This window comes from Lutzomyia longipalpis, chromosome 2 (assembly GCF_024334085.1).
Source record: "Lutzomyia longipalpis isolate SR_M1_2022 chromosome 2, ASM2433408v1".
Taxonomy (NCBI): Eukaryota; Metazoa; Arthropoda; class Insecta; order Diptera; family Psychodidae; genus Lutzomyia; species Lutzomyia longipalpis.
Genome location: NC_074708.1, coordinates 6,071,202 through 6,090,031, shown reverse-complemented (window position 1 = coordinate 6,090,031; position 18,830 = coordinate 6,071,202). Strand labels below are relative to the sequence as shown.

General features: G+C 31.7%; 1 protein-coding gene across 2 annotated transcripts in view; it reads left to right on the top strand.

Annotated features, from left to right (window-relative positions):
• Positions 1–11,681, top strand: part of LOC129788834 (Kv channel-interacting protein 1-like) — a 50,182-nt gene extending 38,501 nt beyond the window's left edge. For both annotated transcript variants that reach the window (XM_055825219.1, XM_055825218.1), the window contains 5 exons: positions 2,701–2,819; positions 2,885–2,957; positions 4,434–4,507; positions 6,289–6,510; positions 8,540–11,681. In XM_055825219.1, the coding sequence (XP_055681194.1) occupies positions 2,701–2,819; positions 2,885–2,957; positions 4,434–4,507; positions 6,289–6,510; positions 8,540–8,650 (599 nt within the window). In that variant the 3' untranslated portion in view covers positions 8,651–11,681. The remainder of the gene's footprint in view (positions 1–2,700; positions 2,820–2,884; positions 2,958–4,433; positions 4,508–6,288; positions 6,511–8,539) is intronic.
• Positions 11,682–18,830: the final 7,149 nt, after the last annotated feature.

Genomic DNA, 18,830 nt, shown 5'->3' with positions numbered 1-18,830 from the left:
ATGGTTCCGCTTATGGAGCAATTTTACTCTATTTAAGTTGGATTTAAGCCATCTGTTCGAAAGTATGTGTACATAAACAAGCCATTTGCAGTCACGGAATTATATTCACGAATAGCCAGAAGGAATTAAAAATTAATACTTCACCCACTATTGGTGCTCAAAACTTCAACTTGGCGGAAATTCACGGCCGAATTCACCGCCATAGGAAGTTATCGTTTCAATTGTGAGTGGAAAACAGAGAAAATTTGTTATTTACCGCAAAAAAGAGTCTGTGAAAATGCCCAGATTCAATTGAAAAAATGTTCATATTCTTCAATGTTAATCTCTTGGTATGCGCTGTGATTTGATTTATCAACCAAAATTAATCTAAACGTAGGGGAGAGCGGGGCTAATAAAGTCACTTAAGGGTTTAGAAAAAGCCTAAAATATCATATTTCCTAGCTAGATAGAACAAAATGATCTGAGAAAGAGTTGTAGGGCAGTAAATTTCCTAAAGAAATGAGCTATACATTTCGCTTTATGTGTTTGGGAAATATGATATTTTGAGCTTTTTCTAAACCCTTAAGTGACTTTACAGAATTATATATTGAGTATAGGTAGTAAATATTTTAGTTTTAAAATAAGAAAAGTTTGTCCTATATCTCAATTTTCCATGCAGTGGGTTTCCGCTAGTTTTTTCCAGCTATTTCACCTCAATGCCAGAATGATGGGTTAAATTATAAAAGTTCCCAATTAAATTTCCATGCCAAAAAAAACTTTAAAATATTTTAATTGAAATAAAACATCCAAAAAAGTTTTACGTGACACCTCTTATGCCAGAGTACATTCAAATTGCATAAATGCCTCATTTTTATGGAAATTGCATTTAAAAAAGCAATATAAATAATTTATAAAGTATTTTGCTTCATTTAGGTAAATTAAATTTCTTTTTTTGGATTAACTTCAGTTAGAGAAAAAACATCATGATAATAGATATTTTGAAAATTGTATTTTATGAGAAATGATGCCATGAAGGGGTTGAAGGGGAACGGAAGATTTTTGTGGGAAATTTTTCACCCTACAATTTTTTCAAATATCAATATTATCCATTTTAATTGGAAATGAGCTTTTCAGAGCTTTTTCTGTGATTTTTTAAAAAGTTTACTTTAATCCAATTTTCTCTATATTTTTCATTCAGTTTTCTATCTCTTATATGAGTAAGAAAAAGATAACATGCAGTTTTCTCTTATACTTTCCTATGTAAAATGTTCAGAATCACGTACTTAACGTTTCATGCAGTAAAATAAATAAATTGGACAAGATTACTTACTCAATGATTTGCTAATGAAGAGAATTTCTGTACGATAATAATTATTTCGAACATTCAATTCAAGCACAGCGAGTGAGGAATGGAATAAATCTTACTCTTTCAAGACTTTATAAAGAAACATCAAAAATACTACTTAGTGTTGAGTAATTAAATAAATTAAAATGAATAAAAACAAAGAGAAAAGAGAGTACCAAAACATTTTGAAAGAATTAGATAAAAAAAAGAGAGAAGAGTTTGATTGAATTGTACAATTAGTGGGTCTTCAGACGGTACAAGTTCTCCTCTTTCCGAAACATCTGTGTTGATTCTCCCCATGGGAGGCTGAGAGAGCACCCACAACACAGAGCGTGGCGAGGGTGTGAGAGGTAAAACCACGGAAAAATCGTATAGATAAATAAACGTCGGACTGATTGAATGAAAAACTCCCACAATAGCTCAGCTAGACATTTTTTCGGGAATTTATTGATGAGCTGTGGTTTTCACAGTTTAATTCTCTTTTTTTTTATCTGTGTTTTATTTTAATTTTAGTTTTTTTTTGCCGATAGTTCATCAGACAAGTCATACACAGATTTCCGTGAACATCCGTGTGTCAGTGTTGCGCTTGGAGCCAACAAAATCGTACGTGGTGCTTTTTCTTGGTAGTTTGGAATTTTTGTACTGAAATCTACGAAGAGAGAAAGAATGAATTTATTCAATAGTTAGTGAAAGTTGCCAAAGTTGCTTTTTCCATTTGCATGTGCATTCATTTTGTTTGAATTTTCTGGTGCATATTTGCCAAATGGGCGAATTTGTGATTCACTTGTGGAAATTTATTGTGGAAAAATAGGGAGCGTGCAGGAGAGAGAGAGCTTTTTGGGCGATGGAAATATATTGAAAGCTTGCAGTAACAGAATTTCCATCTTCATAACAAAAACACGTATTATATGAATATTCAGAATGCGTGATGTGAGGGATGTAATCAATTTATATATCTCCAGAGTTTCACGTTTCCCTTTGAGCTTCATCCCTTCATCGTTTTTTTTTTCTCTTCATCTCTTTCTTTCATGCTGGTATACAAATTCAATTTTGTCCAAATTAATTGCGGAGGGCTTTTTTAGTTACCAACATTTATTTTTCATTATCTACGACCTTCTGTTGAACATTTGGAGTGAACTTTAGCATTAACTTTTCTATAACAGCTGAAATATGACTAAATCCTCGTCTGACATTTTAATCTTCTGGGGCCATTTTTTCGAGCCATGGGCATTTTTTTTTATTTGAGGAGTTTGCTTTTCACTTAAAACATGTATTTATATCTTACATATTAAATACTGACCCACTGATACTTTAATGTCTCTGTAGCATGTAAAGCCAATTAATTAATTTCCCTTTTTTGTCTTTTCATTCACCAGATTCAGAACTAGAAGAATTGGAAACACCACCACGATATCGTCCAGATTCACTAAGTGCCCTATGCAGAGCAACACGTTTTTCCGAAGCAGAAATTAAACGAATTTATCGTGGTTTCAAGGTAATAATAAATTTTTAATTTCTTTCCTTTGATTTTTTTAATTAATATAATTTTCATCTTTCTAGGCTGAATGTCCAACTGGAGTGGTCCGAGAAGATACCTTCAAGGTTATCTATTCACAATTTTTCCCTCAGGGAGGTGAGTAATCTTCAAAGTTAATTTATTGTGTTGTTAATTAGGGTAAATATAGAATATAGAATGTAGACATATGCGTATGTATGAAGTATGTAAAGTGGCTGGCAATTGGACGGAGATTGCCGAAGGGACAATTTGGGATTTCTTGTGGTGTGTGAAGCGCATGTTTTAATCTAAAGAAAAGCTTCAAGCTCATTTAAATATATTTACCTATTGTATACAAACAAACATATGTGCATATTGTGAAGTTGTTTAGCTTTTTATCTCTCATAATACCTACCTATATATACAATAGATCACAAATATATAATTAAAGAATAAAAATAGACGTCAAATAAACTAAAAGATCTCCTCAAATAGCACAAATTAATTGCAGCAATGAATTAATGAACAATTAAATTGCCTGGAATTCGTTCTTTTGATTGCGCAATAGGGTCAAAAAAAATTCTTTGAATTGTTTGTGCTTCACTCGTATTTCATTAACTTTTATAGCACAAGAGGGAACTTTTTTCTCATTTAGACAGAATGAAATATATTGTCTGATGATCATTTACTCTCACAACAAGATGCTGTGTCCCTTTAAATATCTCTCAAAAGGATAAGAGGAAATTGTTTATGCTTCATATTTCATTTTCCTTTTCGACGTTTCAAATTATAGTATATATGTACAGTTCTAGAATAAAGAAAAAAAATAGGGAGTACTTCCGTCAAGGGGTAAAAAATGCTAGAAATATTTTTTTTTGTTTTCTTGGGGCATATTCTTCTTACCATGGTGACTTCATCAAAACTACAATCAGCAAACTATTCATTAAGGGAATAATCTGATTTTTTTTAAATTGAATTAAATTTTTATTTTAAACTTTAGAAGATTTATTTTTAGTATCAGTCAATTGATAAACTAATTAACCGAACGGAATGTATAGGACATATACATTCGTTTCCTTTTAAAAATCTCCTTTCGAGCAATGCGGAAATAATAAAATATGGATAAATCTATGTACTACAGATTGATATATGTATGTATAAATACATATGAACGTTACATGTACTTAATTGATGTGCAAAGTTCACTCACAGATGTTTACACACCGCTGGCTCATACTTATGTGTGAAAACATAGTGCCAGCTATCGAATTTCCTCTTCAGAAATATGTTGCTTACTTGCACAAATGTTATTGTTCAGTGTTAGAAAAAAATGGGAGCATGTCTGGTAGTAGTTTGTCATTTCTTCCTGTTATCCCAAGGAAGAAAAAGTCCTCGTGTATAAATACTAGTTGAAATTTAAACGTGTTTTCATGTAAAAGCACAGATGTTCACTAACATGCTACATATATAATGTTCTTTTAAATTTTACAATCTCATGCTATTTCTTTTTTTTTTTTTTAATAAAAATAAACTTTCAGCGTTTTATTTAAGAATTTTTATATTAAAATATGTATTTATGAAAATTAATTTCTTGATTTTTTTTTCGTATTGCAGCAAATAGTGGGCAGTATGCGCATTATGTTTTCAATACGTTGGACCAAGACCGAAGTGGAATAGTTAGTTTTGAGGTGAGTTTACATGGTTTGCATTTTACATAAATTAAATCCAGATATGCTCCAAGAAGAACTTTTTGGCGCCCTCATTTAAAACTACCTTCAACTTGGTCTAAACATTAATTTACCAAGAATAATGACTAAAAACTGACCTTATCTTTTTTGGTCTGTATTTTCCCTGGTGAGAGGTATTTTTTCACATTAAATTGAAAAACTTTTAGTCCTATATTTTCCAAGAAATTTAGAAATTAGTTCAATGTAAGAGATAAAATTGAATTAATGATATTTCTTGAGATTAATTAAAGTGCAATTTACTGTGAAATAAATTATTATTTTTGTCTTTTAATAAATTTATTATAATTCCTCAAATGCCCATCTCCAATGCTCGAGGCGGAGATTTATCACGGACGACTTCTCAATTAACAAATAACTCGAGCACATATATAGCACACAAGTGAGAAGCCAAAGGAGGAATTTATAGGGAAGAAGGAAATATGAGTAGCCCTCTGGCGACAAATCAACCCCATTTATTTAGTATATTTTATACTGTGGCATCCAGTGTCAAATCTCTTGCCATTTTCCCGCTGCATGTCAAGATCTGTGACCCCATTTATCTATTATTTATTTGCGTCAAGAGAGATGCCCCGATGCCCAATGGCGTTCACAGAAAGAGTCCCTCACCATACATACATACATATATGACAGAAAAACTGACCACTTGTGACGAGGAGTCAGACGAAAAAAAATATCAAGTCAAATTACGCAACCTAACCGAGATATTTACTTCATAAATCGAAAAAAAAGGAGGGAGGAGGGTCAGGAAACGTGATCATATTTTTTGTCCTGGTTAAGAAAGAGAGAGATACCCAAGAACAAACTAGGTCATCCGGGTGACAAGAAATAATTGGGAACCTTTCTAAATGCAAGAGATAAATTTTGTGTATTTCCCCACCAACTGGTAACCCTCATCACCCATTGTATCAATTTTTCCTCGTTAAATTCCATCCAGTATATACATATTTTGCTTATGAATGTATATTTTGTACCTTTACCATAATATCAACACTTTTGTCTTCACTTTTGGCTTTTCCATCTTCAATAAAGATGGAACATGTAAATCATTGAATTTCAATGTGTTTTTTTATGGCGTAAATCTTCTCTAAGATAATCTTAATTTATGTGCTATGTATTTGTCTAAGAGGTATATATGTAAAACTTTCTTCACTTATGTAATAACGGGGGGTGATCAATGGTAGATACTTTGCCAAGAAAATTATCTAATTACCCATGTCGTATAAATTCCTAATTTATTTACGAGACATTTAAAAGAAAGTCTTAGATCCTGAAAGCCCTATTCGTCTCCTTTCTAACGGTAAAGCTTCTAAAAATCAACCCTTGATTCCCATAAAAATAGATTAAAATGTTCTAAACATTAAAGAAAATAGGAAAAATCGCCGAATATCCAAGAAAAGTGGCTTAGAATAATGGGAGTCCACAATAGCAAAATATGTATGTATAAGACTGACCATTTACAAACAAAATGATTCATATATCCAACTGTGAACTTGTGCCATCTGGAAATGAAGATTGGGGTTTCATGTAATGTTTACTGAAAGGGAAAAAGACCAAAGCAATAAATCTCTTTTTTTGGAGGGAAAATACTTATATACATATATTTTTCAGGCATCGATAAATTATTCTGAATATTTATTCTTTCATCAGGATTCTTTTATATTTGGAGCTTTTTTCCCCTTATGGATCAATTTTATTGTGTAAAGAAAAAATTTGTTCTCCAGGAATTTGTGCAGGGATTGTCAATACTGTCACGGGGTTCTCTTGAGGAAAAGCTACGATGGACATTTTCTTTGTACGACATAAATGGGGATGGATTTATAACCAGAGAAGAAATGACTGATATTGCAACTGCCATTTACGATCTTGCTGGCCATATACCAAGTGATCCAATAGCTGCACTGGAGGAGGAGAAGATTAGAGAAAAAGTAGACCGAATTTTTCAGGTGAGTCCCCAATGTCCTTTATTCTATCTTCCTTAAAACAAGGAAGGAGCAAATTCTTAATCTTTTGCACCACAAATCGCCACAAATAAAGCTGCAAATTTGTTCAACGTCCCAATTTGTTCAGTGATTTTCCAACCAATTCTTGATGTATCGACATTGTCAGGAAACGGACGTTCGGTCGTTTGGTTAATGGCTGAACGTGCTCAAATAGTGGCCAGTGGAGTTGTGCTTAGTCCCATAGCGAATAGAAAACGGGTGGTGATTTGTTTGTCGGAAATGCTGAAACGTACATATAAATTTTAAGGTACTAACACTACGGACCACATATATTTTCTATTCTGTATCGTAAATCGGAATTTTCACTGGGCAACCCCTTCATCCCCCTCCGCAACTCCCGGAACTCCCTTCGTTCTCGTTTTTGGTCCATCCAGCAATTTATCATTGACAACTTTTCCATGCATAATGCACATATTGTGGCAGAAAGATTGACTTTGTGTGGTTCCGGGAAAGGTTTATTGAGGATCGATTTACAATTTCCATTTTCACATTCAACTGGTTTGGAAAATCTTAAGATTTTCTTTTGTTAGTGATTTGTAAGGAAAATTGCTTTTCTCTGAATGTGTATGAGTGATGAATGTATTTTATAAATAATTCCAGATTTTACATTTGAAAATTTTGCAATAAGTCGCCCTTAAAAAATTCCCTAATTTCTGTATAACGTACCAGTGTACAAGGATCATCTCATCCCTCATAAATCCAATCGCTAAATACTTTAAATGGATTATATATAACATGCACAGCAATGACTAAAAAAAGTATTTGTTCTCGTGTGGGAAATAGTTAAAGCCATTAAATAACACAAAATTTATTTCAATAAAAAAATTATTTTTGCATGAAAAATTTCATCATTTAATTGTGAAAAAGAGCGCAAATCCATTTTATCGCAAATGTGCATCAGGAAAGAGATTTTGGTGAATAAATAAACTAAAATGTATTTTTATCTGGATGAATTGAGCCACGAGATGCAAGAGTAGATAGCAAAAACAAGCCTTTCAATAGCGAGCTTTTCCAGCATATAAAGGATTCAAGGGATTCGCGCGAGCTTTCAACACAAGAGCTTATTCTGAATGAATTTCTTCTCAGGATTTTTGTAAACATGGAATTTATTTATTAATTTTGCAGAATAAAAAAAAAATAAGAGTTAAAAGGAAGAAACTATTCCGTAGTTGCAGAATGTTTTTTTATTCATCTCTTTAGTTTCTTGAATTAACAAAAAAAAACTATGTAAGTGAATTGTTATATCAAAATGTAGATGGGAAGATACAGATATCAGAGATCTCATAAAAAGTCGAGAAATTATTATTCGAAACGTGGAGAATTCTTTGAGCATTAAGTAAAAGAAAAGTGTTATAGAGAGGAATTTTCGCTGGTGGCTGATGATGTAAAATGAAAGGTTTGCTGACGTAATTCTCTCGAGTATCCGTGTATACTACCTTTTTTTCACCATGCACTCCACTATTACCATAGGGCATGAAATTCTACAGCACATTTTCCTTATCCACCAAATATATTTACAAAAGTGAACCACACTTGTTTACATAGCTTTTTCATACATATACATACCTATGTGCTTTTTGTACCTTTATATGTGAAACCGTTGAAAGTAACACATTATGCATAACATGGTGATTTGCAAATTGCTTTTGCACCACTTCAAATTCCCAGGATTCCTGATGAAATGCTTTACGATTTCGTGCAATATTATTAACTAACCCTTTGCTTACATTTTGCTTCATCAAAGGGTTAGTAAAAAAGCTAAACAAAAAAGCTTTCCAAAAAAATATTCTGGCAATTTTCACATTAATACATTGTGGTTGGAGAGAAAATTAAATTTTTATGTAAATTCGAACATCAAAAGCTATGACGTATGTAATTTTTATGCAACGTCCCGTCCAAACATCATGAGCAGCAATTGAAGTGACAAGAACAGAATTGTTAATATTTTTTTTAAAATTATTATTCTTTGCAGAAAATGGACACAAATAGTGATGGAGTGATCACGTTGGATGAATTTTTGGATTGTTGTCAGAATGATGAAGCCATTTCACGATCAATGGCCGTTTTTGATACTTCCTTCTGACCCGAAGCCAGCCCATCTGCAGGCGATGGAGCTGCGGCCTCGGTATCTGCATCATGCCTCAGTAGTACGGTGCGAAAATCGCCTGCACTATCCAGCACTTGCAATTCTGTCCACTTCCAAGAACCACCACCGCGACGCCATAGTGTCTCATATCAGAGCCAACAACCGCGACCAAATCTAACGCGACGTGCACAGACCCCAATGGATCAACTACTAGCCCCCCAGCGTTTGCAACCGCCGGATTCTCCGTCCCTCGTGCGGGTCAGGGCGTGGTATACAGTGGAAAAGCGAGATGTTTCACGTTGTTCCTCAGTTAGTGCTGGAATTTACAATTAAAATTTGTTAGGCCCAGGCAAAAGAAAACTTTTATGACGCTTCTAATCGAAAACTTTGCGAAAATTTAAATGAAATTAAAAAAAAAAGTGGCGCCAAAGAATCCTCCGTGGAGGCAAAATGTGACAAATTTGGTGAAATTTTGAATTTAAAATGCAAACATACGATACAAATTAATTAAAGAAAAAATACGGCATATCCATGAAACTGTTAAATAAAATTTAAATATTAGGTTTACCTACAGTTTATATACCATGTATACACATACATAGTTTTTTATGCTCAATGTTAAAGGTGGGTAAGAACAATTGATAACAATACAATATGCCCGAGTTCTTTAAGCAAAAAATTATGATTTTTAATGCAGACTAAAAAATGAATAATATCCTTTGGAAATACCGTACATAAGATATTTATTTTTATTCGTGAATTTTCTGCAAAACAATTCTCATCGTTGAAATTAGTTTGAGGACCATTTCATTAGAAAGAAGTGCTAGATAGTTAAAATTCACATAAAAGGAAAATTTCCGTACAAAAGCTATCTTACATTGTTACAAATATTATCTCAAATTAGCACGAGATTTTTTTTTTCAATCACAGATTTCAATTTAATAGAATTTGGTGTCGAATTGTAAATTAAATAAAAAATAGTAGGTATACTAAACTAATATAGCTCAGTTCCCATAATTACAGGGTATTTTATCTATATTTATTTCTCAGATTCATGGATAATTACTGTACTTGATACATAATAAAAAAATACTTATGATGCTCTCCTATGAGACACAAATAGATTAATAAACTTTGAAGAAAAAAAATTGATAATGTTCAGTAAAAAAAACTATGATCGTGATTAAAGTGTGTATGTGTAGAAAATGAATGTTGAGATATTAATGTGTTTTATGATATTTTGTAAATTATAGGGGATAAATTGTAAGAAATTGACATTAAAATCACATTATAGAATTACGAATGCGATACAAGGAAAGTAACATTTCAAATTCATAGTTATATATACATAAAATTCTTTTAGGACAAAATCAATTGAAAAAAAAATATTAAACTTGTTAAAAAATGAATATAAAATGTGTTTAAATGTTAAAACAAAGTAAGAAATTATAGAAAAAACGTTTATGGAACAAATATTATGCATTAAACTTAAAGAAGATCCACTGAAAGATGATTATTTGTAAACACAGGGGAATGCAACTTTAACTTGCATAAATCATGATTAGATAAATTGCTCTCCAATAATGTTCATGATACATAAGCAAATTGGCTTAATGCTATCACATAAAATAGAAATTGATTATATTGTTGCCCTGGAAAGTTCCGTCAAAACTAAAACATCATAATGTACGATGAATTCATGCAATACTATACTTACTTTAAATTTTGAAATTTAACAAAATAAATAATAATAAAATTTATTTATTAACATTCCACGACGAAAATATTCATCCTTACATAGCTTTTTTGTATGTAGTTACGTAAAAAAAATGTCTTTTTTGTTCTTTTATAACGTTTAGAAATTTAAATAAAATACAATATTATGTTGTTTATGTGTCTATATAAAAATATATTTAATTTGTTTTAAATGTTTAAAAATTAAAGAGAAAATTTTATAGCAAAGACTTTGAGCACTTACTAACTAAAGCGGACTTTTATTGCAAATTTATTAAATAAAAGCTGTTAAAGGGGCTCTTAAAGAGCTTTTTTAATGCACTACACTAAGTTGGTATAGTATTGCAGAGAACCATTAATTATTTCTACTTCATTAAAGAGATTTTTTGCATTTTAGTTTTTGTATGAAAATGTTATTTAACTATTCAATACTCTATTGTTTTTTCATATTATTTTAATTTCTACCAACTTTTTCAAATCTACAAAGAAAAACTCTAAAATATGAAAAAGCTTTTAAAATTGGGAAAAATGAATAAAGGAAAATGTTCAGGTAAATGGAATAAGGTTTAAAAAAGCATATCCTCAGCCAACTTGCTTTTGGGATCTATATACCTAAATTGTTAAGAAAGATGTGCGCGCTACGAGACAATATTTTGATAAAATCCTTGTGTTGAGGAAAAATTGTATTGTTGGAATAATATTGTAGGACAATGAAAATTAGAATGGTTAACGGTGTGAAATGTTTCCGTGGGGTATAACTAAAAATCTAAAGGTCTACTAGTAAATATAAAAAATTGATAAAATAGTTCCCTAAAAAACTCACAGCAGAAGAAATGAACATTTTTCCCCTTAAGAAATACCCCCATATATTTATTTATTGATTTTGAAAAAAAAACTACATAATCTATATCTAAATAAAATACTTATATATTTATAAGTTTATGAAAAAAAATATCATGAAATATTTTATATGAAAATATTAATGTGAAGAATATGAATAAAACAATTAAGTAAAGAAACTTGGATATTCTCCAAAAAAACTCAATGATAAATTGTGTACACATATTTTGGATTTAGCAGCCCCGATCAAAAGAAATGTAGCTTTAACTTGAAAATGAAAAATATATAGAATAATGTAGGTGTAATTACAATTAGGATGTTCTCGATGACACGTACATACATATTTGCCAAAAAGAAAATTTAACTGAGAAGATAAATTGTAAAATGCGTAAGAAACATTTTATATTCATTTTGACTTTGTATTTTATTGCTTAAATATAATCATAACGGTACATTGGTGGCCTATTTTCATCAATTTGCGATTAAACGAAATAATTTTAATCAAAAGGACATTTTTCTGTGATTATGTATGCATTACTTTGTGTCATAAACTTACATAATATTATTCTAATTAAACAAACCAAAATTTTTACATATCAAAAAAATTAAGCAAAATCCTTCTTTCATTTTTTTATGTTAAATACTTTCTTTTTTTATACATAATTCACAAAAACAACCATGAAACCACAACCTCCAATACAACACTGATATAATATATTTTATTTACAAGAAAAATACCTACAAAAAATGAGCTAAACTGTTTAAATAAGACCACACAGCATCAAATAGATTTTATCGAAGAAATTTTTCAGAATTCTTCAAATCTAAAAAGAAAAGAACTTTGTCTTTGAATGTACTAAAAAAAAATTAAACAATAATGATGAAAATCCTCTTCAATTGTTGACAAAAAATAGTAATTTGGTGAATTGAAAAGATAAAAAAGAGATATTTAGTCAAACGATAGATACGAGATATGTGTATTATGAATTTTAACAAAATATATCTCTATTTTATAAAGAGGGAAATAATACAAATGTTATCTGAATGAAAATAATTTTGTTTTATTTTACAAGGAAATACTTCTGGTGGATCTAATATTTTGTAAGTCACTGTATGTTTTATGTATCTTTTCTGTTGCCAGTGTACGGATGTTTCACCTCTACACCCTGTAAGTGCAAAGGTTTAGCTCTCTCAGTTGCGTGAAATTATTTCGTGGGAAAATATTTCTTTCACCAAGCAATGAAACAACTTACAGGGTGATGCTTAAATTTTGAATTTTTCAACAGAAAATTTTAAAATGTAAATCGTTTTTCGAATATTTACATTTTCTCTAACTTTATCACTCAATTGCTGAGTTCTGAGTTGAATTAAATTAGTACGAGGAGACTATAAAGGGTAAGAAAGAATTAAATTCGTTTGAAGAGATAAAAGAATTTAGAAAAAATCTGTGGATTTACAGAAAAAGAATTTTTTTCAGCCTAAACTAAAACGAAATTCCTTTAATTTTATAACTAAATACATAATTACAATTAACTCTTCTAGGATTCCAAAATTTACAATTGGGATCTTCTAAATTATCCTGTTTTCCAACTTCTTGAACCACAATATTTTGGCTTTAAGAATTCATCTTAAGAGTTTTGCGTAAAAGATTTGAGCTAGAGCATGACTCAGTTGACGTTAAAGGGTTAACTGAACAATACCCAAAAGATTTTTTAGAGTTTCTTTTGGGAATGAAATCATCAATGAATTGTAAGAAAGGTTTTCAAATCTCTTCAAATGAGGGCTACAATATAAACTTCATTTGAGCATTAATTCAACGTGATAGAAGCAACTGAACTGATACTATGATGCTGAAAAATTTCACATAATTGCAGTTGAGGTGAGTTAATTAAAAGGAATAATTAAAAAAGGCTGTTTAATTGATGTTCGTGCGTCTGAAGATGCCACGCATGGCGGAAAATATAAGAGCAAATCAGCTGAATTTTTTGCATTTTAAGGTAAATGATACGGTCGTAAATCATTGTAAAACTTCCGCTTTTTGACACAATGGTGACAGTGGTACACTGATAATTTAGAAGATCACAATAATGTGCAACACTATAGCATAAAATGCCCCCTCAGATCTTGGTGATGGTCTCAAAAGGTTTTTTTTTTGCAAAATTATATCAAAATTACACGATAAAGTCGCACCATCGCAGAATACTGTTCACATTGGAGAAAATTCATAGTATTTCCGGTGAAGTGGTAAAATGGGTCGTGCCGTATTGAGACATATCCCCGCGGGCTACACGGCGCACCAAACTGAATTCGTTCTCACATCACGTCTTGTAACCGCAGATTTTGCATTGAGGAGTATAATGTCAAAATGCTGTTGCGATGAAAATTGGCTATAGATCACCGAATGGACATTCACAGTGGCAAAATAACACCATAAATGGCCTTTGGAGCTGTTAATTCTGGAATTTCCGACCTACAATCCATCCACTTGTACATGCACTTTTCAGTTTGATCTCCCACCGCAACATGCTTAAAAGATATGCAACAGTGATTTTCAAGAGTGGAGTAAATGGATTCTTTAAGGAAAACATTTTAATTGAAGATTTTAATAAAAAATGAAATTTGAAAAATACCAAATAATGGGCGTTAAAGGAATTTTTTGAATTGAAAATTTAGTAAATCAATTAATTATTTTTCCCTTGACTTTGTCATTGAACTTTTTAAATTAAATTAAAAGCTATATCGGTGACAGCCAGTTCAGTGTATTTATTTGTCTTTCAGTGGCAACAATGTTCACAATATATAGGTAGGTATATATTTTTTAAAACTATTCAAGCCTTTCAAACACGTGTTAATAAGTTCAAAGTATAGAGGCGATATTTTATTATTTAGTAAGTATATATTTTAAATGAATAACAAATAAGAGGCTCATCAGTAGGGAAGAAAGATAACTTTGCATGTTAATTTTTTTTTTAAACTTTCGTATTTATTTCATTTTCTATTTATTGTTTTGGAAAAATTATCAAACAAAATTTAATTTGTGGTTTTTGGAAGAAAAAAAACCTTTGAGCTTTTTGCATAAAACATATGTATGTACATTATCTAAAAGCTCAATTGATTAGAAATAAAAGCTTTGCAGATTTTTAAAAGCAATAATATTTCTTTTTAAAAGCCATCATTAAAGAAAATGAAAAGAAAATATCAAGATTTTTAGCGAAATATTTAAAAAGCTCTTTAGCGATTTGAAAGTTCGCATAATTTAGTTTTATTAAACAAAATAAACAAATTAAAAAATTTTCTAGTCATTGTTGCAATTCTTCTGAATAAATTCTAATTATACCTGTGAATTAGGTTGTTGTAATTGAACATTGATTAGCCCCTTTGCTTTTAGTGCGTTTTGTAAGGAATGAAGTGAGAAAAGCAGCATGTTGTTAACAAACACCGCCAGCAATACTCCATCAAGTGTATTGGAAGGTGTTGAGCTACGTTGTTGGCTCTCACACATTTGAATATTGAGCTCAACTTACAAGCAAACAGCAGAAGCACACAATCAGACTCAATTCACGGAATTTAGCAGTGGGCAGCCGACAGTACGAAGCTTTGGCTGCTTTCGCGTTTCTTCCTCGTGCATTTTACATTCTTGGTCGTTTTTTGTGCATTCATATTGTCTCATCCTTCCGTGAACTTTACTATCTTATCTGTGACAGATTTTCCGCAATTATTGCTTGTGGACTTATCAAATAGTGTCAACTGGAAATTGCACTGCGTGCGCTAATCTTTCAATATTTGAGTTTCTCTACAACAAAAAACTCTTCACAGCGGTTGGAACTCCATCCATATAAGGTAGGTTAACATTTTTTTTGTTATACGCCTCTTCTGTATATATACATAATTCCTTTACAAATATATCCAAAAATAACACCTCCCCACCCAGGCCATTTAATTTATTTTAGTGGGTAAGAAGAACACAACTTTATTTCCTTGAATTAATGGTCTAATCAATATCGTGGTAGCAATTGATGCCACATTATTGCAACCTTGGAACATTTTTTTATGTTTCTATGTAGGCAACATCTCACAGCATAATATTGTGAACACTACTTGCATACCTTTTCATTGCGGAGTTTTTGACCAGAAATTGTTACGCATTTTTGCAAGAGAAAAAACTTACCTGAGAAATGTTGTATGAGTGTGAAATGAATTGCGTGCTGAGTGGGAGAAACTTCCAGCTCTGACGCTGAAAAAAATTACCTATACCTATTCTTATAAAACAAATAACATGGGATATGGATTGCACGTAAAAAAAACCCAGCCGGAAGCTTCCCCCCAATGATCGTGCGAAAGCTAAAATGTATCCGAAAAATAGGCAATTCCTAGTTGTTGGGTAGGTAAATGTTATTTTAAATCTCAAGATGATTCTATAAATAAACAATCAATAATCAATATGTGTGCTTTGCATTATAATGCCGGTTGTTTAATTATGGTTATAGTTGCTGTAGATGATTGACCTTTCCACACAGTTCAAGGTTATGAGGAAAACTGAAAGTTTTTTTTATTTTATTTATTTTTATCTAATTGAAAAGCTTCCTTATACTCCTTGTTATGTACTCAATTAAAGATTTCATTTTGAGAAATATTAAGCTATATTTCTTTTAAATTAAATTCCTTTTAATTTATTTTTTGGAAGTTTGAAGGACAAGAAAAGTAACATACATAGCTAATAGACAGATAATTTGTTAGTTTAGACTGAATTAAGTAAATCTTACCTAATTTTTTAATCAGATTCGTTCAAATAGATAATTTTTCTTAAATTATTGTATAGAGAAAAGAATTAATAAAAAATTAAGAATCTCAATCAGTGTATTTACTGACAGTAGAAAAATGAAAATTCACTGAATATTTTACATTAAGTACGCAGCAATTTCATACGCATGATCAATTAGGTCAATTAACATTTTTTCACGTTTAAAAATCTTTTGTATTTTTTATTTTTTATTCTTCTTTACAAAACAAATTATCTATTGCCTAGAAATTTTCTTAATTTTCTTCTAATTTTCGCTTTTTTTGTATTTTCACAATTAAAAAGACAATTTGAATCATTTATCGAAGTGCGAGACTTCTATGTAATTTATTAGTGTGGCGTCGTACAAATCATTTAAGCTATCAAATGCAGATTCTTTTAGCCATTTACGCGAGGGATTTCTCTGAAATTTGCGATTAGATGGGTAATTGATAAAAACGAGAATAGTGCTGTATAATGCAATAATACAACTTCCTTGGAATAAATTTTCTCTGTATCCACGTAAAATTGTTCCCAGGAAAAGTCAAGTGCTAAATTCTATCATGATATGTGGATTATATCTCGTACCTCAATTGCCAATAAATTGAGGTCAAAGGGGACTCTCTCCTCTTCTTCATTATAATTTTACCTCACACTGTCTCAAAGTGGAAAAGGGGTCGAAGGTGCTTTTTCACACGAATATATTGCCAGCTACTATTTGGCGGGAAATCCATGACGTCACCAATTACGAAAGCCACAACAGCCAGAGCTTTTTGAACTTAAATTCCCCTTCGGGGTGTGACGTTAGCGCGTTTGTATTAGATTGTGGGAGTCAAAAATTCCCGCTAGAGTCGACTATGTGGCGCTAGATGTGCCTTCGCGCCAAAAAGACTTGTGTGTATGAATCAGAGTTTTTGGCGCGGATATCCCAAAGAGAACAAAAGCGAAACGATACAACATTTTATCAATTCACCGTGACCGTGTGACGTCATATGTTGAATGTATGAAGAAAAACTTAATTCGATTTGGTGAGTTCAAACACGCAAACTGGGCGGGTGTTTGCTAAACTCATCTCATGCAGGAGGCAGACAATAGAGGGGTTTAAGAGGAAAAAAACCTCGTTAGAATTGGCGCAAAATTTTTGCCATCACTTCCATACATAATAATGCGGATGGGAGCTTACTCATGGTGCAATTCCTGGAAGACCTCAACTCGCAATATATGCTTGTTGTACTGTACTGTACATCTTTTTGGGGAAGTTTTTCTGCCTCACAGAGGGAGGTGGGGGCGTGTTGGGATCTCTGTATTTCCTGGATCAATCCATGCCAGGGAAATATGAGGCGTAATTGAATCTTGGGCAAATCTATAATGTTGTAACATTTTCGGGACAGCATAAAATCCCGCACGGGGGTTTCCCAAAAAAAACCAACAAAAGGGTGAAATAGATGGGCAAAACAATTGTAAGTCAAGTCATTGTGCTTTTACGAGCGCGCGCTGTGAAAAATGTGTGGGAAAAAGTGAATTTATCACGGGTGTTTATATAATATGGTAATCATGATGGAATACATTTGGAGTTCATTGCTTACTCATTCAATCGCGCTCACATATAGACGCTATGTGCTTTCGTCATTCACAATCATCATAGTTGCGAGCTTATTCAAACACAATACAGCGACATAAATCCACAACCATGTGGGGCTCTCAACACCGAGTCACAGTCAATCGACCAGCTGTTTCGCTCAATTTCATTGTCACGCGCCTTGACCTAGAAAAACGAATGCTTAGCGATTTGTGAGTGACTGCATGCGAATGAGCTTTCTCACACACTATATCACACCCGGCACGAGCTACGAAAAAAATTGGAAAACTCCCTTTACATCGGGATCGCGGGTAGAACATACCGCGCACCCACGATCAAAGTCAAAGTTCCCAATTACTCAATGTGCCCCAACCTATTCATGCACTTCTTTTGCACGTTCTTATGTGCTAAAATGCACAACGGATGAGTTAAAGGAAATTGCATGCCATCCATGGTAGACTTTGCGGTTCTATAAAATGATTTTTAGCGTATTTAACAGCACATAGGACACTAATTTTTCATTGAATTTTCAGTCAAATACCTGCAGGAAACTGATTTCTACGCTATACTTAATTATGAAAGCCCATAGTTACTTTTCCAGGAAAGTGCTGAATCAATGATTTTTGTTATCACAAAATTCTAAAATATAATAAAAGAACTGATAGTATCATCTGTGACGAGTTATAAAATATTTTCCGGGGTTTTCCAAGGAAAATTATTCCACTTTTCATGATGAATCGTTAATGGTGCTTTTTAAAATATTTATAACTGATGAATTTTAATTTTATGAAAATCTTCCGGAAGACCCTTTGAAGACTGTTGGGATGTTTCTAGTTTATTTTAATCGGTCGGAATTAGTGTTGAAATATGTCTCGATAGCCTCTGATTATTTCTCGAACATTTTTCGACGATGAAAGAACATCCTTAAGGACTCTGAAAATCAGGATAATTGTGAATGGAAAATTACAAAAAATATTTTTTATTAAAAAATTTTGAGCTTTGTAATTTTTCGTATTTTGCCCTTCCTGATCCTGAAAATTCTTAGAGATATCCTTGTTCAGTCTGATAATTTTCTGGGGCTATAAAGACATCTTCTGTCAATGATTACGGTCTAATATAAAAATATTGACTTTGAGAAATTAATAATCTTCTAAAAATATTGGAATTCTTTAATTTAAATGAGGAAATAAAATTTTAAAAAATCAATCTAATTTGAAGAAAAATTGATTTTTATTATCAAGCTTTTA